Source organism: Leopardus geoffroyi, chromosome E3, assembly GCF_018350155.1.
Source record: "Leopardus geoffroyi isolate Oge1 chromosome E3, O.geoffroyi_Oge1_pat1.0, whole genome shotgun sequence".
NCBI classification, from domain to species: Eukaryota; Metazoa; Chordata; class Mammalia; order Carnivora; family Felidae; genus Leopardus; species Leopardus geoffroyi.
Window position 1 is genome coordinate 9,151,375 of NC_059340.1, and position 25,189 is coordinate 9,176,563.

Sequence of the window (25,189 nt, forward strand, 5' to 3'; positions counted from 1 at the left end):
GGACTGTTAGGAGCAAAAAGGGTCTGGGTTGGGTGGACGCCCACCTGCATCATGTTGCTGCCCGCAACCACTGAGGCCCAAACCTCTGTGCCAGACCCCCTGTGCTTATCTGGAAGCTTCCTGCCTGGTGTGCCTTGAAGTCAAGTCCTCCCTCTCCCCTCCTCCAAGCCAAATGCCATAGCTTAAGATGATGGTAAGTGGAAAAGTGGCACACCTGGAATCAGCCCTGATACGAGTTTGCTGTGATCTAACTCTGGGGGCCTCAGTTTCCCCATCGATAAAGTGGGGATACCTGGGGTCTTTGCTGGGGGAGGTGCCTGTATAGGAGTCGAAAGGTTCTTTTCAGAGCACAAGTGACTCACAGTCCCCTCACGGATGAACGGGGTCAGAGCAGCGCAAGAAGGTCTGGGCATGGCCACGTGCCAGGATGGCAGAGGACGGGACGAAGGCGCTGCTGGGCAGGGTGGCAGACGGCACCTTCCCTGGGGGAAGACTCCTTGGGCCAATCTCACATTCTTATCCACCCATACCTCCCTGGACAAAGGGTCGCCATGGTCCCGCCAGAGTGAGAGCCCCCTGCTCAGCTTGGCCAGGTCTCATTTTTCCCAGGAACTGAGGGACAAATCCGTCGGGACACCATGGGATTTCATAGCCAGACGGGACTGTTGTGGCCAGGGACCTCCAAACATCTCCTCCAGAAGCGTGCTCTTTGTGACTCCTGTTCCCTCTTCCCCTTCCCTGCCCTCACCACCCCCTCACAGCCTGGCTAATGCCTATGGGCCCTGTGCTCTCAAGACCACCTGCTCCAGGAAGCCTCCCCTGACCCTCACCCTGAAACAGGTGCATTCCTCTGTGATCCCACAGACCCTTGGGCCTTCTCTCAGTATGGACTGTGCAGGGCTGTGAGGCCTACTGTGGTGAGCAGAGTTCCCCACCTGTTGGCTCGGCTTTTCCCCTCTAGTTGTTCTGAGTGACCTTTGTCAGTGCCCCAGCCTGATAGGTGGGGGCCGCAAACCAGTTCCCTCAAACCCAGGCACGGACACCTAGCACGGGACCTGGCACCGAGGAGGGCTCAGCGGATGCTGGCTGAGTGTGTGTGTGAGTGAATGAGTCAGTGAACACAGAGGACCTCGCCTGTCTCTGAGCCCGGCTTCCAGGCTTCCAGGAGCCCCTCTGCTCCTTCGTACCACCTGCCCTCTGATACCTTCTCTTTAGCTTACATAAGAAATGTTTGGAGGGAAAAGGCAATGGAAAAGAGTAAGGCAAAAGATGGTGTGCCAGCCCCATCCCGGGATTCTTAAGGACGAGAACAGTGAGCATCTGAGATGCTCCACCCCCTCTCCCCCAGGGCTCAGCTAACTACCCCCTCTAGCTCAGCATTTGGCGATCCCGTTTCTGGGTCCCTGGTCACATCAGGTTCTCTACTCCTCCCATCGGGCTGGGACAGTCTCCCCGTGGGACCCAGAGTGATTTCTCTCTCCCTGAACAACTTCCTGTCTGCCCTCCCAACACCACTCACAGCCGAGCAATATTCTGAGTGGGTGAGCTCCTCACAACCTGCCCCTGGGGTCAACATAGGGGAGCGGCGGGGCAGGGGGGGGGGGCGAGGAGGGTGAAGAGCCGGACTTTCTCTTTCCAGAGCCAGGTTTGGCCTCAGCCAGAACTTCTTCCAGGATCTGGAGGCCAAGAGGCCAGCATACAGAGGTCCACTGATGCCTCACAAGGGCTGGGATGTCAAACTTCTGCAGCTACTCCCAGGTGGGACAGGAAACAGTTTAAAGAGCTGGGGTGGGTGGTGGGGTCTGAGGACCTACCCCCAACGTGGCTGGATTGGCACTGGCCTGGGAGTCGCAAGTCTCAGGACCTAAGCTCGGTTCCGCTCCAACACCTCGGGGAACCCTGGCTCTCACTGACTGTCCTTTCCGAATCATTCTGCACATTAAACTCAAATTCAGAAGATGGAACGATGCTGGGGGCAGAGGGAGACCCTGTCTGAGCTGAGTAGTGGTCCAGGCAGGGGGGAGGGTGAGCTGAGAGTCCCCTTCGTCCCCCAGATTGCCCCACTGAAACTTGACTAAGTAGGCCCTCTGAGTCCAGTGCCAGCTCACTGGGCCCCTGAAGTTCAACGACCATTACACCCAAAAGATGGAGCTGTGAGGTTCAGCCCTGGTGCCAGCTGCTGCCCCAGAGTCTGTAGGTCCTGCCTGAAAGCTCCAGCTGCCACCAGGGCAGGACCCTTGGGAGCCCAGCAGGCCCTGGAGGGTGGGGCAGGGCTCTTTCCCCAGGTTTGGCCTCAGCCAGAACTTCTTCCAGGATCTGGAGGCCAAGAGGCCAGCACACGCTCCTCCACCACTGCTTAGTGCCAAAACGGGCCCCGGGGGCTGGCAGGGGTGAGGGGTGGGGGGCTTAGCAGCTACTCCAGACAACAGAAATCAAATTGGCTCAACCGCAGCATACAGTTCAGGAGGAGAACACAAACTTGGAAATGCTAACCACACAGAAATGCATTCGGACAACAAAATGAGAAAGAGTGGGAGTGGGGGGACGGGGCTTGGAGGGGTGGGGGTGGAGGTGGGGTCGGAGAGGAAGAAGAAGGAGCAGGGAAGGTGGAAAGGAGGGGGGAAACGAACCAGAAAAGTTGTTGGGGAAAGTCAAGAAAACCAAACGACAAACCAGGAAACACAGCTTTCGTACGTAGCTCATTTGGAGAAAAAATGCAAGTTACAAATGAGGAGTCACTAAAATAAAGAAAGAAAAGGGAAGGAGAGAAAACCAACCAGAGCGAGATCGAGAGAAAGAGAGAGAAAGAAAACCGCATTCAAACCAAGCAGAGTGGCAGGGGGCTTATCTGGAGATGGGAGCGAGCGGGGCGCACAGCGGGGCCGGGATACCTACCTTCTCAGTGGTCAGGGACAGGAATGCAATAATAAAAAAGAAAAGAAGATCTCCGCATTGGGAATGCAGAAGGCGGGGGGGAAGACGGTGACTCTAAGCTGTGCTCCCCCTTGGGAACTGGCACCTGCATGTGCAGCCAGGGTGGCTTTCGGTCTAGTCCCAGGGGTGGGAGGGGGCTCCTGCCCAGCCATTTTGGTCTGCTTTTTTTGTTTGTCTTTTTCTTTTCGTGTTTAAACCCGCAGACTCCAATAGCCAAGCTTTCCTTAACTCTTTAAACAACAGAAAACCTCCAGAGGGCATGCAGGAAGCGGGCGGATGGAAGCAGAACCAGAGGGTGGGCTCAGGAGGGGCTGGCAGCAGGGGGAGAGAGGCCCATGTGGGGGGAGAGATGGAGAGAGAGACAGAGACAGAGAGATGCAGAGAGAGAGGGAAACAAAGGCAGAAGGAAACAGACAGGCAGGGAAATAGAGAGAGGCGGGCCCAGACAGAACAAAGAGAGAGAAGCTATTACAATGAGGCAGAGTGGACAGATGGGGTGAAGGGATCAGTGCATTTAAAAGGGAAGGCAACCACAGATTCAGTTTGGAGGCCTGATCCTGCCTCAGGTCAACTGCTTTCCCCCTCTGCTTAGGCGTCATTTTAGCAAAACCCATCCCTCCTGCCTTCTGGCTTCGGCCTGGGAGAAATGCCAAGATGCCGCTTCCTATTCTGACCGCCCCCCCCCTCCCCCCAGCTGTGGTTACTGCTCTTTCCTGGGGGCAGGAGGGGGGGGCCGGGGTGGAGCAGGTGAGGCAGTCCCACGGACACCTCTTCTTGGGTCACCCTAGGCTGCCCATTTCGTGATGAAATTTGAGCCAGAGGCGGAGGCGAGAGAGAGCCTGGGGGCCTGGCTCAGGAACCTTCTTTCTCTGTCACCCTCACCAAATGGAGAGGCTTCCCTTGACACTTCCAATGCCAGGGACAGGTGGAGCCAAGGCAGGGGGCCCTCCTTCTAAGTCCTTAAACACCTCACACCTTTTCTGGCACTTGGGCTCGGCATCTTACTTCTCCATCGCCAAATCACGTGACCATGAGCAGCCCCCTTCCCTCTCTGCCTCACTATTTCTGTCCCCATACGTGTGTGAACTGTGAGGGCTTAGGGTTTCTGAGTCACTGAGGTGACAGTTTTATAGAGTTGGGTTTGCTTAATGCTGGGCCCACCTATTCCCTGGTCTCTGTGTGGGCGGGCCCCAGTGCCAGGGAATTGAGAGCTGGGAGTGTGCCGTGGACATCTGAAGGGGTCCCCAGAGGGAAGGCAGGAGCTGAGACAACCAGCACCCACCTCCAAGCCCTCCTCCCCTTACTCAGGGCTCCCAGAGTGTGCTTTTCCACTGGCCACTCTCTCCACTGGCTGGTGGTCTCGAGGTGAGGGGGCTGGAGTCTCCTTTTGGATCTACCTCTAAAAAGCTGTGTGACCTTGAGCCAGTCACTTGACCTCTCTGAGCTCCTGGCAGTAAATAGCAGAACCCAGAAATCCCTTTGGGGGTTTAATCCTGACCTGGGATGGGACAACAAGAGAGCTGTGGCGGGAGCCAGCACCCAGCTGGCCTTTGTCTCAAGATGAGGATTTTTGTCTTGCCTGGGAATGTCCGGCTCTGAAGCCCTCACCTGGGCTACAGGTGTGGACAGCTCCCTCCTCTAGGATCTGGGGCCTGGCACTGAAGGCCTTGTGCAGCCTGTCCCTGTCTCCCCCAGCCATCTTATACTAGAAGGAACTGGGGAGCCATAGGGTGCTCACTGCCCCTGGATGTTCCTCCGGTGACCTGGGAAATATCTCTCTTCCTCCCGTCTCCCAGCTTCCCTCCAACGTTCCTTAGAGACAGGGACATGGAAGAATGGCCTGGCGGGGGGAGGGGGGGGCCACTTCTGTTCATTTAAAAGCTGAGGCATTTCCAGCACTTGCCCTGGGGTTGAGGAGTTGATTGGCTGCCACTGCAGATTTCGCAGGGGCTGCTGGCGTGGGAGTCATTTTTTAAGAGTTATCTTCCCTTTTAAATTCTGGTTACAAAGGGAAAAAGAATACGTATAAAGACATATGTATATGGTCAATGTTCACTTGAGATTCAGGACCCATCTCTGCATTAGGAGGAGAGGCTCCCACAGTAACACGCACAAAAGCAAAATTCTAGAGCAACATAGAAGATAGAAAAAAAGAAAAAAACAACCAGAGAGATAGTTTGCATTTCTGTACATTACCAAAGGAAAAAAAAAAAAAAAAGAAAGAAAGAAAGAAAAAAAGAAAGAAAATACAAACAAAAACAAAACAGGAAAAAGTTACATAAACTTCCCCACCCTCTTCCCTTGCCAACTGAACAGGAAAATGGAATCACAATATTACCACGGTTCAAATGGGAGGCTAAAAAAACAAGCAAAAACATAGACGGGGTTAAAAATGGTGAGCTTTTCTTTTTTTCCATTTGTTCTCTCTCTTTTTTTTTTTTTTTTTTTTTTAAGGTAGCGTCCAAGAATACCCCCGCCCCCCAGTACTTGTCCCCAAAGACATTTTTGGTGACTGGCAAAGTCTCCACACACACACACCCCCCCCCGCCCCCATCTCACCTCCCTGGAAGGGTGCAGGTGAGAGGCCTGGATGTCCTGAGGTCCCAGATCTCGCAGGGCCCGAGGGAAGGGAGAGGATTTGGGGAACATGCTTTGTGAAAGGGGTAACAGAGTGCCGTCTCCCAGGAGGCTCCCGGAGCAATGTCAAAATGGAAATGGAATCCCATTCTGGGAGGCAGTCAAGATTTGGGTGCGGCCGACAGGGCACCCTCCCCAAGGCTGGAGGCTACACCCTCTTCCCTGGTTGCTCTGTCCTGGGGTCTACTTCGTTGCTGTGGCCATTTTGTCTGTACGTGTCCAGGGCTCTTGGTGGCCTACTGCTCAGGGAGGGGAGGGGACCAGAAGTGGGATGGAGCCTCCTTTTGGCCCTGGCTTCGTTCTGTGCCTTTCCAGGAGGATGAGAAGCTCCCCTGAGAAGGTGTTTGGGGGCTCTGTGCCCATGGTGGTGGGGGGATGGGCACACTCTCTTCTGAGTTTGTCCACCGTCTCTGTCCTGGCTGCCTTCAGCTACCTTTGTGTGTCCTCTTCCACCCCCAGGACAGATCCAGGGACACTGGTGTGATCCTCCCTATGTGGCCCAGCCAGGCCCTTGGGAGCTCAGGAGCCTGGCACCCTGTCCAAGTGGGGCAGTCCCGAAACAGGTAATGTCCTTAAACAAAAATTAACCTTGACGCCAAGAGCCTTTTGTCTGCTGCCTTTGGCTTTCCTCACTAAGGCCTTGGCGGTAAGGGTGTTTGAGAAAATAAAGGGAGTGAAGGAAACAGCCAAAAATCAAAATGAAACTGACCAACACGGACATATTTGCTGCTGAGACCGGAGGTCTGGGGAGGGGCAGCCCCCACCCTCCCTGCTGGGAGGCAGCCTTAGGGTCTGGGGTGGGGACACCTGCAGGCCTGTCCACCCCAAGTCCCCCTGCCCACCCAGTGCCCCTGCCAGTACTGCAGCCCCGTCTCCCTGAGATCAACAGATACAAGGGGATGTGGGGCTCCCCTGGGGCTTGGGAGAACGCCCCCTTCCCAGCCCAGCCTAGCCCCTCCACCTGGGAAAGGCCGAGAAGCCTGTCTGTTCTGCCAGCCCCTGCCATCGCCACAGCTGCTTGTGGGTCTCAAGGAGTCCTGGCCCCTCTTGGAGGAAGGGTGGGAACAGTTTTGGGGAGGTGTTGGTGTGGAGTCTCTGAGGGAGCAATGGGGACACTGGCAGGTGCTTTAGGAAGGTTGGAACACGGGGAACAAGGGCGCCTGCAGGTTTGAGACATCTGTCCACACGTGGGCAGCCAGTCCCTGGGGGAAAGGACACACTCTCCTTGGAAAAGGGACTTTAGAAATGCAGCTCGGTGGCCGCTTGGGGACAGAGAAAGGGGAGGGCTTCGAGGGAGAGGGAGGGGCCAGTGAGAGGGTTGAGGGAGGGAGGGCGCTTGGAGAGGGAGAGGGAGGCTCAGGGCCTAAGTGGTGCCCAGGGGAGACCCCGTCTCTGAATCCGGTTCCTGACTGCGGCCCCTAGCATTGTCCATGCCCCTCCCACCCCAATATGCCTGGAGAGAGGGAGGCAGGAGACCCCGGATTCTCCTCAGCTCTCTACCCAACTGGCTGGGAGTCCCAGTGGTCAACCCCCTCTGGCCATCAGTTTGCCAAGCTCAAGGGTGGCCCAAGCCTGCAGGCCCCCCCTCGCCCCGACACTAGGGCCAGGTGGGCGCAACAACCAAGCATTCCAGGCCGCTCCCGAACCGGGAGGAGGAAGCGGCGCCTCCCTCCCCCATTTACACACTCACCGCGCCCCGCCCGGCGGTGACACCCCACCCAGCGCGGCGCAGCCCGCACGGCGCGGGAACCCTCCGCAAAGCGAAGCGTACGTACATCTGGCGGGCTGTGCGCCGAGCCGGGGCGGCCCCCGTGCGCTCCGCTCCGCTGTCTGTTGCCGCCGTTCTGCTGGGGCGACCCCCACCCGCTGCCGCCGGACGGGGAAGGCGACCGGCTCCCGCTGGACCGCTGGCTGCCCGTCTTCCGCCCGTCATCTCGGTGCTTGGGGCTCAGCCTGGGGGGTGGGGCGTGGGGAGGGGACGTGGCGGGCAGCCGGCGTGGGACCGCCCCCTCTGCGAGCGGAACCGCTGCCCCTTCCCCTGCCTCTCACTTGCATTTAGAGAGCAAGGCCCTGGCCCACCTATTGCCTCGACTTCCAAAAGCCGCGGCCGGAAGCTCTTCCTCCCCCATTTGCAGGGGGGTGGGCACCTGCACCCTCCTGGTAGACTTCCACCCACCAACTGCTCTTCTGCCCACCAGCCTCTTCCCCAGCCCTTGGGAGGGTTCGATCTGCAACTCCCCACCCCCCAGAAGAGCTGAACCGAGCTGAACGTCCTCTGGAGCGTTTCGAAGGGGCCCAGGACCTACCTGCTGGGTGATCTGGAATCGCTGTAGTGGGAGGAGAGGGAGGGGCTCTGGGAGCTGCCGCTGCTGTGGCGACGGGGCCTCCGACCTGGGGACTCCGCGTGTGGCCTGGGAGAGAAACCAGCCAGTACCTAAGTTCCGCCTGACTGCCCCACGGGGGACCCCGCCCCCTATAGTACCCTACAGAAATAGCCTCTCTGGTCCATGTGGGTCATTTGTGGGAATTAAGAGAAAGCACCCTCTTCTCTAGACAGCCTGGACCCCCAAGACCTCACTGGCTCCTCAGCTGGTGCTCTTGTGACTAGGGGGTGAGGGACGCGGGGAGTAACAAAGACAGAGTTTGAAAGAACCCGGGACTGGGAGGCAAGAGGCCCCTGTTCCAGTTCTGGCTCTGCCACTGACACACAGGGGCTCTTGGCTTCTTCTCTGGGCCGGAATTTTTCCATCTGGGCAATGGGGACCAAACGAACTATCTCCAAGGGCCCAATTCCGTGCTTCTAGAAGGCCAGATTTGCCGGAGTGTGGGAAGAGTGGAGGGAGGCGGAAGAGCTAGAGAATGGTGACAGGTTCTCACCTCTTCCTCTCTTTGTTCTTCTCTTTCCTTTTGCTCTTGGGGCTTCGAGATCTGCAGAAAGCAGAGGCTGAGGGGACAGCTCCGCCTGAGCCCAGCAGGGGGTGTGCCTAGGTAGGGAGCTGAGGGAGCTGAGATTTGTTCCTGTCTGGGATCTGAGCCCCCCACCCCTACCCCAGCTGGTGTGGACTCGCTCATCCCACCTCACTGCTTTGGTTCCTTTTCACACAGCCAAGCCTCCTTCCTTCCTTCTCCCAGGATCACTGCCCATCTGGGCCGGAGTCCTGCTCCTCCTGGGGGTGCCATAAGTGATGTGTCCACTACCCCAGAAGGCTGACTTGTCCTTTCCTTCTGGAATCGGTCTCAGGACAGGCCCCTCTATGAGTCATGGTGGTGGGGGTGGCCCTTCCACACCCACCTAATTTGTGTCCCCTGTTCCCAGGTCCCCTCAGATGGGGCTCTCTAGGGCAGAGCCCAGGCTTCCTGCCTCTCTGCCCCCTCAGAGAGTGGCCCAACTCTGGGCCAGCTCCTCGGGGGGTTAGGAAAGAAATGCTTTCCCTTGGGCATGATCTCCCTGCATTTGAGTCCTCTGGATTCTCATCAAGGGCTGTTCCCAAAGTTTTCCATCCCACCCAGTCCTGCTCCCATACAGTCCCATCCCATCCAGCTCCCTGGGCCAGGCCCCACAGTGTTCTCCTTCTACCTTTGACAAAAGGATTGAAAAGTTTCCTAGTAGGTGTCTAAGGTCTCACTGCACCCCTGGTCCCTGTAGATCTCTTAGCCCCACCCTCCCTGATGCCACCAGATTTCCAGCTGGATGCTTCTACTCCTGAACAGATGCCTCTTTCTGACCAAATATGAAGTGATGCTAAGAAAATACTGGGATGTGTTTCTCACAGGAGCAGAGTGGGTGGGGGCAGGCCCAGGAGGCCAAAGATTTTAGTTCTAGAACCCATGTTGCTTGCTTTGGGCTTCAGTCTCCCCACCTGGAGCTGCTCTAGCCCTAGGTCGTCTCTAGGTCCTTCCCAGGACTCCTGGGAGCTGGCCAGAGGATCTGTGCAGATGGATGGTGACCACTAGGGGGCAGTAGGGGCCCATACTGGCCCCTGAGAAGTGGGGAAGAGAGGAAGGGAAGATAGGAAATTGGGGAAATTAGAGATTCAGGATTGTTTATTTAGGCTCCTACCCGACCTGGCAAATGACCCTCGGTGAATTCCCACTGCAGGACTGAGACTGGGGATTCTGCCCCTCTTCAGGGCTGCTGGGAGGTCCTCTGGCCCTCATGCCCACCCTGGGGCTGGGACGGCCTTACATCTTCCTTCCCTCCGTGCTGAGTTCTCTACTTTCCCCACTCCAGCCTCTGCCAGGGCTCTTGACTTTCACCTCCTCCCTCCCCTCCCCTAATCCATCCTGAACAATCTCTGTCCTGCTCAGAGCCCCATGCTGGCTCCCAGCCCTGCCTGGTTGGGGGCCAGCTCCTTGGCCTGTCAGTCAGGTCTTTTTGGGGGCTGGCACCTGTCCTCCAGACACAACTGCCAGCCACAGCCACAGCTCGCCCACCTGTCTCCCACCCACTGAGCTTTCCTTCTGTATGGATGCCCTTTCCCTGCAAATGTGGGGTCTTGAGCTTCTCCCTTCCTGACATCAAGGCTGACTCATGGGACCAGAAAGCTTTGCAAACAATTGGCCTTCCTTCTCGCCCCCCACCCCCAACTTTCCCTGCCTGCCTCCCGGAAGGAGTCCCTTCCCGGAGGGAGGATGGAGCAAGGGAAGACCCTCACCAATCCCCCCCCCATCACTGCTTCCCTTGGGCCTTGGTCCCCACGGGGTGGCACTAGCCTCTGTCCACATCCTTAGCAGGGCATCACTCACCTGTGTCGTCTCTTCTTCCGGGACCCAGAATCAGACCTGTAGGGCCACAAAAGGGTTCTCTTGAGCTTGTCTGGGGTGGCCTGGGGACACAGATCTGCACAGCCATGGTCCTGGGCCGACAGGAGTGAGAGGAGGCCCCAGGGGAGGGAAGGTACCTGTCTCTTCGGTGCTTCTTCACACTCTTCTTCTTCTTGCGCAGGGGTGAGGAGCTCCCACAGCTGCGGACACAGGGTGGGGTAGGCTCTAGTGAACTGGTGCCCGGGACGGGGAGGAGCAGCTGGAAATGCTGGGGAAACCTGGGTGTCTCGGGCATCTAGCTGAAGCCGGCTGCCCATTGTACAAAGCGAACCGAGGCCCTGAGGGCCAGCAAGGTCCCTAAGGTAGGTGATGGAGCTGCCTGTGTTGTCCCCTAGCCACCCTTCAGCCTCCTTGGCATTTTGAGTGAGGGCTGTTTCAAACCCAAATGTTAGAGGCTCCAATGGTGGGATTTCTGGCCTCCGTGGGCACAGCTGGCACATTGGCAGTGTCCAGGGCCTGATGTGGCAGGCTTCCTGCCTCTGGGGGATGGTCTTGGAGTCTTGCCCACACACAGACATCCCCACTCCTGCCCCCCCCCCCCCCCCCCCCCCCCCCCCCCCCGCCCCTGGTAACCAGTGATACTGACCTGCACTCAGAGTCCAGTCTCCTCTTTTTGCTGAGGGCCAGGGAGAGAAAAGGACAGACAGTTGGACAGAGTTAGTTGGGGCTCCAGAAGTCTGCAAGGGATAGGAGAGGGGGACACACAGATGGGGAGCCACAGATGTGACCCAGCTAAACCCCTCCTCCCCAGGCCACTCACACTTGTGGTGAGTGCAGGACCGCCGGGGGGAGCGAGAAGGGGGGACTGCGAGCGGGTCTAGCGGGTCTAGCGGGTCGACCCAGGAGCCGGATCAGTGTCTAGTTCTGGGGTAGGTGAGTGCCAATAAGGGGAGGGGGCTGGGCGAAAGGGAGGGGCTCCGCGAGGGGGAGGAGCCTGGTGAGGGGGCGGGCCCTTCGTTGGGGGCCCGCACAGTGAGGGGGCGGGATTCTGTAAGGGCAAAGGGTCGCGGCGAGGCGCGGGGCTCACAAATGCAACTTTGGGTCTCCTGCCCGCAGAAGGGTGCGCACCTGGGGGACCCCACCGTGCCCCTCCCGCCCCCTCGGGCCGGGCGGCGCTCTCACCGGCTTCTCCGGTGGCCGCCTTTCTTTTTCTTCTTCTTCTTGGGAGGGGGCGACGCCGAGCTGCTGGACCAGTGCTTGGTCCTGGGTGAGAGGGGGTGGGGGGTTGGGGGTGGGCGGTGAGGGAGGAGGGGAGGCTCCGGCCCCCTTCCCCCCGCCCCTCCCCGCCGCGGCGGGCGCTGACCTGTACCCCCGGTGCCCGCGGTAGCAGGCGGCCGGGCAGTCGCAGTCCACCGGGCCGTCGTCCTCGTCCAAGGGCGCGTACTCCAGGCCCGGCTCCGCGCCCTCGAGCAGCCGCGGGGTCTCCGCCACGCTGCCGGCGACAGGGACGCTCACCACCCGCGCCCCAGGGCCGGGCCTTCCGCCTGCCCCTTTCTCAGCGCGGCGCCCCGAGGCCTGGTCCTCCCGCAAGGTCTGCGGGATGCGGCCCCCACCCCTAGAAGGTCAGTCGGGGATCTGGGCGACCCAAAGAGCCGCCTCCCTTGCAGACACCCGGCCTCAGCCGGGCCCTACCGCCCCTTCGGCCCCTTCTTTGGTCTCACCTCTCAGTGAGCCCCCTCCCCTCGCCGAGCCCCTCACTCCCATTCATAGTGCTCCTCTGCCCTCCCCAGCCCCCCTTTCCCGCACAGAGCCCCTTTCCCCGATCCCTGTGCCCCTGAGCCCCACTGTCCTACCCCTACCCCCCTGCCCCTCGCTCAGCCCACTCCCCGTCCGCAGCCCCCCTTCCTCTCGTGAGCCCCGCTCTCCCCACCCTCCTAGCTGCCTAACCCCGCTCGCCGGCCTGGTCCCCACCCCCCTCCCCGCCGAGCGCCTCCCTCCCCGCCCCCATCCGGTCCCCCCCGCCCGGGCCGCGGCTCTGAAATATTCATGGCCTCTCCTCGCCCTCCTCTCCGCAGCCTCCCGAGGCCCGGCTGCTCTTCTTCCGCTGCCGCTGCCGGGCTGTCATCAATCACCGCCCGGTGGCAGCGGCGCGGGCCCCGCCACTCCGCCGCCTCCGCGGCTCCCCATCTATCTTGCAGAGCCCTCCCCTGCGCTCAGCAGGGACCGCAGCGTCCCGTCCCTGCTCCCGGCTCTGGAGCCCACAGCCGTCTTCCGCCACAGATGTTCGCTCTCCGCGGGCGCTTCGCCGAGAGATGCTCTCTTCCTAAAGGCAGCGGGGCTTGCGGCTAGAGCATGAGCTTTGAAGCCGCAGGCGTGCCTCATCGTGCACTGGCCCTGAGTCCCTGTGTGACTTGTACCTGTCATCCCCCCTCTCTGAGCCCCTTCTCCGAGAGGAGCGTGATAACTGTCACAGGGCCGCTGGGGGATTCTCTGGGGGAAACAGTACTGTGCAACTTCTTCAAGCCCAGAAGCGACCCTCCAAAGCCCAGCTCCAGGGTAATGGCTTCAAGGTGGTGGCTTCCCCACTTTCCATTCTTTCTTTCTGGCTCAGACAGTGCCCTTCCCAGGTGGAGGCTCAGCCCTGCTTCGGGTACCACTACCCTCACTCCTGGGTGCTGTTCGCCAGGCTCACTCTTTCCCTGCCCGGAGCAAGGCAGGCCAGCACTGGGGGTGGCAGAGCATTAAGGAGATGACACGAGCTTTGGATTCACACAGACAGGTCTCAATCCAGGCATGACCATGCTCACTGAGTCCCCAGGCCCTTATCTCCACAAGCAGGAAAAGAATAGCCCAGCTGAGGAGAGGATTGAGCGAGATTCACTCTATGAAGCTCCTGACATGAGCGACAGGCCTGGCCCCAGACGGTTGTCCCACACATGGTTGCCACTGTTAGACAGAGGGACCCCTGTCAGACACTAACGCACCCTCACCTTCTCCCCACAGCTACAAGGGGAAAGAATTTCCAGGAGCAAATCTCTAGTAGAGCACCCACTAATCTGTTCTTTGAAGAACTGATTTCGTAGGGCACCTGGGTGGCTCAGTTGGTTAAGCGTCTGACTTCAGCTCAGGTCATGATCCATAGCTCGTGAGTTCGAGCCCCATGTCAGGCTCTGTGCTGACAGCTCAGAGCCTGGAGCCTGCTTCGGATCCTGTGTCTCCCTCTCTCTCTGCCCCTCCCCTGCTCACACTCTGTTTCTGTCTCTCTCAAAAATAAAACAAAAAACTAAAAAAAAAAAAAAATAATAATAATAATAAAGAACTGATCTTGTATAAAAAAAAAAGAATTGGGGAGCCTGGGTGACTCAGTAGGTTAAGTGTTTTGACTTAGTTTTGGCTCAGGTCATGATCTCACAGTTTGTGAGTTCGAGCCCTACATTGGGCTTTGCACTGACAGCGAGGGGCCTGCTTGGGATTCTCTCTCTCTCTCTCTCTCTCTCTCTGTCTCTCTCTCTCTGCCCCTCCTCTGTTCATTCTCTCTCTCCCTATCTTAAAATAAACTTAAAAAAACAAAAACAAAAACAGAATGTACCCCAAATCTGACAGTGTTAGCTAGCCTGGAGGCCAGTATTAAGAATGCTGTTTGGTTCCTAAACCCCGACCTGACCCGGGGCAACCCTGAAGTGTGGGAGATTTCTCTGGGGCGACGGGGGGGGGGGGGCTTCACGTCATTCCCCCTGCACCCCACAGAGCCAAACATCCCCATACCCCTCCATTCAAACCTCTTTGCTCTTCCCCACATTCCTCTTCCTGAAGCCAGTGGCCTCCTTCCTGTTCCTGAAATCTCCAGCTCTTCGGCCTGTCCCGTGCGCCCCCCCCCCCCCCCCGCCAAACTGTCCCCTACCCTGACGGTGTCACCCCCACACAGCCCTCAGCCGCACAAATGCCTGACACATAAACACGGTCTTTGGCAAAACTTAAGGGCACCTCAAACACTGTGGGTGAGCTGATGGCAGGAGGGAGCTCCGGAGTCTATCCTGACGAAAATGTGATAAAGGTTATTTACAAAATAAAACAGCTCCGTCTGGGCACTGCCCTGGGCAGGGATCCTTTTTTGCCTGTAACATCCGAACTCCTCCTTCCCCACACTGTGCCCTTCTGCTCTGCTGGCTGCACCCCTACAGACATCTTTCTTCCTCTGTCCTGGGGACAGAGCTTCTGTAGTCTCCCTCCCTGGGGACTTCTCAGCTGGCCTTTCTCAGTCTGTGGTCCCTTCCGAGAGATTTACTTGGGCTCTCGGCTGCTGGGAGCATTGAAGGTACAAGCACGGGGCATTGAGTAGTGGGCTCAGGGAGGGGCACAAGGTCTCAGAACCTTCTGGTTCCAGAACCTCTGTGTCCTGCAGGTTCCAGGGGTACAAAAGGGCCTAGGCTGACGCTTCTCTTGCTGACTTTGTGCAGCTGATATCAGCACATCTGTTTTTCAGGATCTCCCAAGGCTAGAACCCTGTGTTCTCCTAGCCTGCCTTTCCTGGATGATAATATCACCAAACAATAATGTTCTCTAATGTTTCAATTGCCCTCGAATGTCCACAAATCCCAATCAGAGTCACTACCTGATTTAGAGAAATTGTACCTCCCCATTTCACAGAGGAGGAAACTGAGGCCCAGAGAAGGAAAGGAACATCCCCTTTGGTTTTGGAACTTTTGACTAAAGGATACAAGTTCACTTATGCAATTGGCTTTGAGAATTCATGTGCAAACAGGACAGGCCTTGACTTCACTGGCCAGCCCCTGCTGCCGATGTTAGCTCAGCCCTGGCCTCTATAGACACAGTTGTGGGTGTATGCACGGAGTTCTGGATATGCATGGAGTTCTAGATTTGTGTAGCACTTCCTGTTCTTTTAAAAAATTTTTTTTTAAAGTTTATTCATTTTTGAGAGAGAGAGACAGAGTGTGAGCAGGGGAGGGGCAGAGAGAGAGGGAGACACAGAATCTGAAGCAGGCTCCAGGCTCTGAGCTGTCAGCACAGAGCCTGACGTGGGGCTCAAACTCACAAACCTCGAGATCATGACCTGAGCCAAAATCAAGTGTCTGATGCTTAATCAGCTGAGCCACCCAGGTGCCCCTCGTACTTCCTGCCCTTAAATTCGAGTTTGTCATCTAGTTGGCTCCTCACCACATCTGTGGAATGGGTGCGGGAGGCGTTACTCCCCTGTGATACAATGAACCCAGCCCCCACAGAGCTGAGCAAAGCCAGCCAAACAGTCTGGGTCTAGTGACGAGAGACCAAGAACGAACGGACCAAGGGTCCTCACCGCACAGGACATGTGTTGCACCGGCCGCCACGGCCAAGGCTCTGACCTGAGTAAAGACTGCCTGTCACGTGCTCTTCCTCATGCCAGCAGCTTCTCTCATTAACTGGTTCTGTTTCCCATTAGCCAAGAGCATAATGGCCAATCAACAGATGAATGAGTCCAGGCAGAGGAGGGGAGGATTCCAGGCAAAGGGTCTGCTTTCCCAGCTCATTCACTCAGCCGGCATGCCAGGTCTGCCTGGGGCCTGGGACAGGGACAGTGGTGGCAGGAACAGGGATGAACAGGATGGCAGGACAGGTGGCGGGAACAGGGATGAGTCAGGCCTGAGGCCCCTCCCCTTGCTCCACACAGCGCATGGGGGCGTATTGTCAGGCACGATTCTAAGCACTGTGTCTGTATTTATCTCATTTAATCATTTAATGCTCAAACCGCTCTGTGACATAGGTACCATCATGAAAATTCCCATCTTACAGATAAAACAATGAGGCACAGAGATGTCGCACTATGCAGCAAACCGGATGCACAGGAAAAAAAAAAAGACTGGCATTTGCTCACTGTGTTAGGGAGTAGCTTATGAATATTGTTTTCCAGAAACCCTCTCTCCTGAGCATTTTTTTTTTAATGTTACATAACTAGGAAAACAATTATTCTTAAAGCTTGTCTATTAGAGCGAGGGAAAAAACAAAATAGAACTGAGAGCAACCACGAGAAGTAAGAAAGCATTGTGTGGATTCCAAAGAGGAAAACGGTTTACTTTTATCCCGGGAATGTTGGTGGAGTGGTTTTTAGAGGCAGCCCTGAATGATGGGGTGAATTAGAACCGTGCAGAGGGGCCCAGGGTGTTCCAGACCAAGGGCCCAGGGTGAGCAAAGGCATGGACCTGGGAACAGCAGGAGGGAGCTGGGAACTGCAGGTCGGCTGGCTGCTGCCTGAGGCTGGGAGCGGGGAACCGAGCTGGGTTGAGAGTGTGGAGAACCTTCAGTAGGAGGCCAGGGCGTCCAGGGCTGCATGGATGGTGGGGAACCACAGAGGGTTTCGGGGGTAAGACAGGCTCCCAACATCAATCGGTTTGCAAGGACAAAGGCGTGTCCTCTCTCAATGTCTCTGGGACCTGACTCCTGTCTGTCATCTGGTTTCCAGATTACCATGCCAGCTGCCCCACGGTTCTCCCCGCCTGTCACCCTTCTGATTCCTCTTTCCAAGAAGAAAGTCCCCAAACACCTGTCTGACCACATCACACCTCCCCCAAACCTTCCACCGGCTGCCACCGTCTATGGAATCCAGTCCAGATACTGCAGCAATATGGTGTCCTGGCGGTCTGTCTCAAGAGATGGTCACTCAAACTGGTAGATTAACTTAAGATCACTAGGAGTGATCCTGTCCCTTTAAGACCCTTTTCCTGAAGGGGAGGTACCATAGGCTCTTACAGTCCATAGAGGGTTAAAATCAGATATCCCTCCTCTCTTCCTCCTGAGAGGTGACATTCTACTGGCTCTGGCATTGTCACCTCCCTCTAAGAGGGCACTGGATTTCTTCATGTCTCAAAATCCAGTCCATGAGGGGGTTGGGGTATCGGGGTCAGGAAGCCAGAGGCATGAGCACAGAGATTGCCGAGTGGTCCCTTTTATAAGTAAAGAAGTAAAGGCCCAGAGAAGTCAAGGACGTGCCCAAGTCACACAGCCGGGGTGTGGTCGAGCTGGGATCCAGGGCCTGGGGGTTAACATGGAGCTTGGAGGTTGGGACAGGTGACCTGTCTGACACCAGAGCCCACACTCTCCCTCCACTACCCCAGACTCCGAGCTAGGAAGCGAAGATCCACGGTCTGATGCCAGGTCCACAGGAAGGCACACGACCCATCGGTCACCAGCTCTCTGTCACCTCTCTGCCTTGGGCCTCGGGCTCCTCCCAGCCTGCGAGTTATTATCCAGGCCACCATCAGCCTCCTTAGCTTGCCTCAGTCACCGTTTGGAGTGCTATTTTCACATCGTTTTGGCTCCCTGAGCTAGAAGAAACCTTCCGGCCCCACCCCTTTTCCCACGTAGAGGAGGAAACCCAGGCTTTGGGGAAAATCGGGCGAGCTGCAGTGTTCTAGGTACCAGAGATAGAGCAGTAAACAAAACCGATCAAGATCAGTCTTCTGATAGCATCTTCTAACACGCTAGCTAGCGGAATCCCAGGACCCAGCCTAGTTAGTCTACACTCTTCTCTGCCTCCAAAGCAGGAGTGCTCCCTGATCATCGAGTCTTCCAGACACTGCCTCTTCCAAGGGACCCTTCCTGACTGACCACCCCAGCCTGTCGCTCTCTTCCTCTACTGAGCACACACAAGGGCTGCGTGTTTCAAGCGGCCCTGGTGTTTCTTGTCAGGGGTTGCTGGTGATTCCTGGTTTCAGGTTTCAGGTTTGTGTTGCCACCCGGGGTGGGGGGGTAGGGGGCCCCCCTTCCCCTCCTCTCCTCCCTGCTCCTAGCACTAGCACGGGGAAGGGTGGTGGGGGGGACACCCAGCACAGACCCTCAAGGACATTTCTTCTGATGATGGACACGCTGGTGAATTTCCCAGTGCATCCTGGTTCTTACAGGGGAAGATATGGTCAAGATCCCTGGCAAAGACTTGAGAGCACCCCCTGACAGGAGGCATCTCAGCAGGGGAACAGGTGAGATCCCCCCCTCCCGGGGAGAAGAGGGAAGGCAGAGGGAAGGGCCCAACATCCGGGAGGAGGGCAGGGGCAAAGGGAGACAGAGAGAGCCACCAGGGGAGGCAGGAGGAAACACAGAAGCCAGGGGAAAAGTAGGCTTCCAGAAGGGGAAGCGCAGTGGTGGCCCCGACTTGAGAGAGGCCAGGCCTGCCGAGAAGCACGGGCCACTGGAAGTAGGACTCTGGAGGCCTTGGTGTCAGCGGGTCCCAGGGATTGGGGCGGAAGCCGACCACGGCTGCGTGGCCTAAGGAAGTAGGGGCAACACGTGCCTCGTGGTCTACAGAAATTCAATTGAAAAAGGAGAGAAAAACGTGGGACAGTGGCCAGAGGAGAAGCAGAGCTGAGGAAGGACGGGGAATTCAATTAAAAGGAAGGAGCCTGGGAGGCACCTGGGTGGCTCAGTCAGTTAAGTGTCCAACTTTGTTTGGCTCAGGTCATGATCTCGTGGTTTGTGCCTTCGAGGCCCACATCAGGCTCTCTGCTATCAGTATGGAGCCCGCTTCAGATCCTCTCTCCCCTTCTCTCTGCCCCTTCCCTGCTCACTAGCGGGCGGGTGTGTGTGTGCGCGCGCGCTCTCTCTCTCTCTCTCAAAAATAAATAAACATTAAAATAAAAAAGAAAGGAAGGAAGGAAGGAGCCTGGGAGAGGGGAGAAGGGCAGGCTCCTTGCTGGAAGGGCCAGGGAAAGTGGCAGGAGAGTCCACACAGGCCTCTGTCCCTTGCACTGTGTATAGGAGGGTGATTTTCCAGAAAAGCGCTGGGGTGATTTGAGGGGGCACAAGTGGGAAAGCCAGGACCTCCGAGTCTGGAGGTGGTGCGGGCAGCAGCAGGAGGATCCGGCTCTCAGGAGCTTTAGGAAGGGAAGAGGGGTGCTGTCCTGCTCTTGGTGGGGGTGGGGGGCAGGGGGCTGGATGGGCATCACTGAAGGGAGGGCACGGAGTGGCTGAGGGTGCTGTGAGTTGAGGGCAGCTGCAGTGAGGGAGGTGGTGATTAGCGCCACCTTATCGCCTGGCTCCCCCAGATCACCCGTGAGCCCCTCGCAAGCCTCCGCTGCCCTGTGTTTGCTCCTCTCCATACCTGAACCAGAGAGGTGAGGTTTAGGTGGGGTACGGCGGGACTTCCCCACCCCCGGAGCCCCCAGCCATCCAGAAGGACAAAGAAAGGGCTTCCCAGCTGCCCACCCAGCATCCTGCGATGCTGTTTGTCTTTAAGATAATGAAGGGGCGCCTGGGTGGCGCAGTCGGTTAAGTGTCCGACTTCAGCCAGGTCACGATCTCGCGGTCCGTGAGTTCGAGCCCCGCGTCGGGCTATGGGCTGATGGCTCAGAGCCTGGAGCCTGTTTCCGATTCTGTGTCTCCCTCTCTCTCTGCCCCTCCCCCGTTCGTGCTCTGTCTCTCTCTGTCCCCAAAATAAATAAACGTTGAAAAAAAAAATTAAAAAAAAAAAAGATAATGGCGACAGGAGGGGCGCCTGAGTGGTTCAGTCGGTTAGGCTTCCGACTTTGGCTCAGGTCATGATCTCAAGGCTTGTGAGTTCAAGCCCCGCGTTGGGCTCTGTGCTGACCCGCTGGGAGCCTGGAGGCTGCTTCGGATTCTGTGTCTCCCGCTCTCTCTGCCCCTCCCCCACTTGTGCTCTGTCTCCCTCTCTGTCCTCAACAGGAGAATCTCTCAGAACATGCTGCTCTCTTTTTGTTTGGGGTGTAAGCAAAAGTGACAGGGGTTTAGGGGCCTTGGCAAAATGCCTGCTCCTCAAATTAGTGCCCCCCCCCCCAGAAGAAATGCCAGGAGTATTTACCTTGGCTGCTCTAGAAGCCTCTGTCCCGCCCAGAGCCAGAACCGGGTGGGGCTCTGAGGCTCAGTGAGGGGAGGGGAAGGCCCATTGAGTGGATTCCATGAAGCCCCCTCAGTGCCTGCCAGGCATGGGGCGCGGTCAGCCATCCAGTGGGGCCGGGACCGGCGCAGGGACGGGCTGCCCTCACACCCCTACAGCAGCCTGCTGCACTCTTGTGTGGCATTCTTGTCCCCAGTTTCTCTAACCCCAGATAAATCTGCCTCCCCATAGCTCCCCTGTTGGATGCCAAGCCCACGGCCCATGGCACACTGGTGTTCCTCCTGTCCTGTGACGGGCGCAAGATGTGACCCCTGCGGAGCCCTTGGTCTCTTTACCTGATGGTTCTTTGGCCACGCTAGCAGTGGCATTCGGTGTGTCTGTTCCCACTTTCCGGAACACGTGCTTACTCCGGGGCCCATTTTACAGGTGGTAATAACTGGGGAACTGGGGCTAGCCTGGGGCCACACTGTCAGGCAGTGGCCACGCTGGGGTCAGAACGTTTTTGACGTTTCCGGATCACCCTCCCTCCCCCACCCCTACCCCCAAGCAGCGAGCACTCACATGTGGCCCCCAGGCCGGTCCTCCCTGGTCAGCATTCCCTCCTTCTCCATCAGCATCTGCCGGAAAGTCCTGACCTTCTGTCGGGTCTCCTCCTCCGAGTACCTGCAGGGGCACAGGGAGGGTGAGGGCTGCCCTCTTGGCTTTCTTTCCCTCACCCCCGCCCCCCCCACCCCCCCATCACAAGTACACCTTCCAGCTTGCAAAGACCTGTCTGAGGTCACACGACCAAGCAAGGCTCTCAGCCCTGGGGAAGCTCCAGGCTTTTTGCGCCAAACCAGACAACCAACCAACTAAACAAACAAGCAACGACCAGCCAAACAAACAAATGGACCAAAAAAAGGGAAGAGTTGTCCCGGGAGGTGGGGGAAGGGGGGGAGACTGTGGGGAGGAAGCTGTGCCCTTCCTCCTGGTCCCCCCCACTCCCAGGGCAGGTCACCCTCCCACGTCCAGGTGGCAGTCACTCTCTGGAGACGTTTTAAGGGAGAAGTGAAGGTCCAGGACTTTTCCGCTTTCCTGATCCTTACAATAGCCTTAGGAAGTCCTCAACTCATCCCAACCTCTGCAAGAGCGAGGCTGCAAGCGGCTTGTCCCAGATCCCAGTACCAGATCCATTGCTTCCCTGTTTGGCGGGGGAGGTGGGTGAAGTCTGGTCTTTTTTTTTTTTTTTTTTAATGTTTATTTATTTTTGCAGAGGGAGATAGAGAGAGAGAGAGAGAGCAGGGGAGGGGCAGAGAGAAGGGAAGACACAGAATCTGACGCAGGCTCCAGGCTCTGAGCGGTCAGCACAGAGTCCGATGCCGGGCTTGAACCCACAAACTGTGAGATCATGACCTGAGCCGAAGTCGGACACTTAACCGACTGAACCACCCGGGAGCCCCAAGTCTGGTCTTGAATGGAGTCCCCCAACTTCTCTATTCCCTTCCCCCTCCCTCCCTAAGCCTGGGTTCAGGCTAAGGACCAAAGTCCAGAATTATCACCCTTGCTCCCACCCTGGGGTCAGTCATCATCCTCTGTCACTGCATCCCTGTGACAGCCTCTTGGCTCCTCTGGCATTTCCCCCTCCAGCCTGTGTCCATGCTGCCCTGGGGCAGGGTGTGGGGCCCTTCGCTCAGCCCCGTGCCCTGCGCCTGGCGCACAGCAGATATCGTGTCTGTTGCCGGATGAATCTTGGCCTCCTAATCCCCTCACCCTCCCATCTCTGGGCTGCAGGTCATTGTCCTGGATGGAAAACATGGTGGCAAAATAGGACCGGGGTCCCGTCTTGTCTCTGTCCTTCACTCACCATCCACTCTGTCCTCACAGCAGACCCAGGCCTCCGCACTCAGTTTGTCCATGAAAATGGCACGTTGTTGCCTCTCAGGGACCCCATCTCTGTCCTCCCCTCTCTTCTCCTGCCCTCCTTCCCTCCCCTTCTCCAACAAGCATTTGGGATTGGCCCAGCCTTTTTGGAGAGCAATCTGGCAATTCCTTTCAAAAGCCAGAAGAAATGAGCACATCTTTTGCCTCACAAAATTAACTTCCTGGTTTAGCCAGTGGAAATAATCATGGCTAAGCACAAAGACGTGACTCATGGGCTGTTTACCGCAGGACAGATACCCCCGACCAGGTTAGCTTGTGTTTCCATAGCAACCTGTGCCTCCAGGTCCCAGCGGGTAGCTCCTGTGTTGTTACCTGTTGACCGACTCCTCTGTATCCTGCACTGGCTTGGGGGTTCCTGAGGGCAGAGACCTTGTCTGTCTGGATTGCCATTGTGTCCCAGCATCTGGCACCTTGCCTGCCACATGTGGCCTCCAAATTGCTTTGACAAATGAGTGACTGGTGACGGAGAGGCATCGAACAGTTTGAAGGTTGGATGTTCGTTTTGGACACCTGACTCTGGTGGCTGCGTGGCTAGAGGCGGGGGATCTGGAGGCAGGGAGGCCGGCACTGGCTACTGCAGGGCTTTGTGTGGGAGACCGTGAAGTCAGAGCTGGGCAGTGGGCGTGGGGAGTGGGCGGGAGGACCCAGGGGAAGAAGTGGACAGCAAAGCATCCAGGATGCAGGGTGGCTGGGACCTGGGGACCGCCTGCCGACTGGCTCATGCTCATCAATGTCCACCTCAGTCCCTGTTAGGCTCAGACTCGGGCATTTGGCTGCAGGTGCCTTGGCCTTGTTTGCTGGGCAGTGCAGAGCCCTTGGTCGGCTGGGCTGTCCTGGTTCCCGGAAAGAAGGGGTGGTGGCCCCTTTTTTGAGCAGCGCAGGCACATGGGAACTGCTCCCTTCTCGCCTTCTCCTCAGGGGACCAGCTTGTCATTGGCACCAACATCGAGACAGACAGCAGAGGCCCTTCCAACACTGCCCACACCCTGACTCGTGGATCTCTGGGTGGGAGAGACAGGCCGGCTGTCTCAGGCCATGGGGCCCTGGACCTGGTGGGGCTGGGGAGATGGCCCAAGAGCGAGGCTGGGCCACATCCTCAGTTGAGTGGGATGGGCTTCAGGCCAGGGCCCAAGTTCCCCAGACTCCTGGAGTCTATGGAGCATAGGGGGCCGGGAGGTAGGAGCAGGACTCAGGGTTCGCTAACACCTGGAGCAGGACACGTGCAGGAATTTAGGGCCCATCCCAGAGCAGGCAGGTCTGAGGCAAGTTGACGAACTTCAGCGCAGGCCATTGGGAGGCCAGGAGTGCTGGATTGAATCGACTTGGAGGCTTAGGGAGGACCCCTCTATGCCCCAGAGCATCTTGCTAGGAGAAGGTGGGGACCCAGGGATGACCGTCTGGTTACTGGGCAAAGAGGTGTCAGGTACAACCTCTGCCTTCAAGTCTCCTGTTCCCTCGTATCTCTTGAGGTCAGCCCTCAGCTGAGGCCACGTTGGACAGTGATTAAGGGAAGAGGTCCGAGAACCAGGCGGTCCTGCGTTTGAGTCCTGGCACCCCCCATTTTCTAGCTCTGTGACCTTGACCTCTACATCTGTGAAAAGGGACAGTAACTTGTCTTTCAAGGCTGTCACAAGGATTAAGGGAAATGATGCTTACAAAGCATTCTGCGCAGTGCGTGGCACATAATAGCTGCCCAATAAATAGTAGTGACCAAGGACCCTTTGTCCCAGAGCAGGAGGGACCGAGGGTCTAGCTGCCCCAGGCTCCCTGCCTTCTTCCACCCCACACCCCTGCCAGGTCAGCAGTGTCCCAGGTCGGGAATCACCTCCGGTCCATCTCCCTGTTCTCCCAGAGGCAAAGGCCGAGGTAGGGAGGCTGCTACCCCGTCCTTGTGAAGGTGGCAGTGCCTGCCATGCAGAGGCCTGGCGGCCGTGCCAAAGCCAGACTGGAAGTCGAAGGCTTGGCCAGGGGACTGGGGACAGGGACAGCAATGACACCTGTCTCAGTGCCCCAGCCGCCTGGCTCAGGCAACCTGGCTCCCTTGTCTCGCCTCCACTCTATGGGCCACGAGGGAACGATGTGCCAAATTCGTCGTTGCTTCCTGGACCGCCCTCTGAGGCTGGGGCAGGGTGAGGGGACACTGCATTAAATTTTTTTTTAATGTATTTATTTTGAGAGAGAGAGAGAGAGAGAGCACACAAGCGACGGAGGGCCAGAGAGAAAGAGACAAAATCCCAAGCAGGCTCTGCACCATCAGAGCAAAGCCCGATGCGGGGCCTGAACTCCCAAACTGTGAGATCCTGACCTGAGGTGAAATCAAGAGCTAGACACTTAACCAACTGACTGTGTCACACAGATGCCCCAGAATACTGCATCTTAAAAGAGGTCCTCAGAGTTGAAAATGTTTCATTCTGCCTGTCTCCACCCAGACTGGGATGCTTCTACGTAATCACTTCCTGGGTCCCTGGGTCACTAATTTGTTCTTGACTCCAGCTCAGAGAGGGTGGGCGGTCTTCCTCTTCCCATTTGACGGATTTGGAAACAGAACAGGGAGAAGGGAGGCTTCCAAGCTCCAAGCCCCAGAGCATGGCTCTGCCCGCCTCCGGGGCAGAGGAAGGGGCACAGGTTGGGGCTGGGGTGGGAACAGCACATCACACAGGCGAGGGACTCTGTCCCTGGCCCCATGGTGATTGCAGGCTGCGTGAAGGTGATTCCAATGCAGCATCAATCACCAGTGAATTAGCCATCCATCCATCAATATTAAGAAAGGGATTGCTTTTTAATGGGGCCAAAGAATGTGTGTTCCTGTGACTGGTGGGAATATCTGTCAAATGCCTGAGAACCTGGTAAATAGACTCGAATGAACCAGTGTTTGTAGAAATGGATATTAATGACCGGATTTTGTAACAGAGCAAGGGTCCCCAGTGTTTGTGGAGCACCTTCTGGGGACTGGCTGGAGGTGGGAGAGCCCTGTACATCTTTAGCCCACAGGACGTAGAACAACTCCCAGTAGCCATAGCTTGCTCAGTTCTGGATTGTTGGGTTTCGGAGTGGCTGTGCCCTCCACTGACCAGGCTGCCGCTAGGGGTTTGGGGG

At 57.3% G+C, this 25,189-nt stretch overlaps 1 protein-coding gene across 3 annotated transcripts in view; it reads right to left on the reverse strand.

Moving 5' to 3' along the window:
- Positions 1-25,189, reverse strand: part of SRRM3 (serine/arginine repetitive matrix 3) — a 56,385-nt gene that overhangs the window by 7,692 nt on the left and 23,504 nt on the right. For 2 of the 3 annotated variants that reach the window (XM_045460385.1, XM_045460387.1), the window contains exons 1-2: positions 7,878-7,982; positions 7,347-7,524 (exon numbers count right to left, since the gene is read on the reverse strand). In XM_045460385.1, the coding sequence (XP_045316341.1) occupies positions 7,347-7,504 (158 nt within the window). In that variant the 5' untranslated portion in view covers positions 7,505-7,524; positions 7,878-7,982. Of the gene's footprint in view, positions 1-7,346; positions 7,525-7,877; positions 7,983-8,448; positions 8,500-10,317; positions 10,354-10,472; positions 10,536-10,981; positions 11,012-11,517; positions 11,599-11,698; positions 11,828-20,734; positions 20,837-25,189 lie in introns of those variants that run through there. The other variant, XM_045460384.1, reaches the window with a different exon arrangement.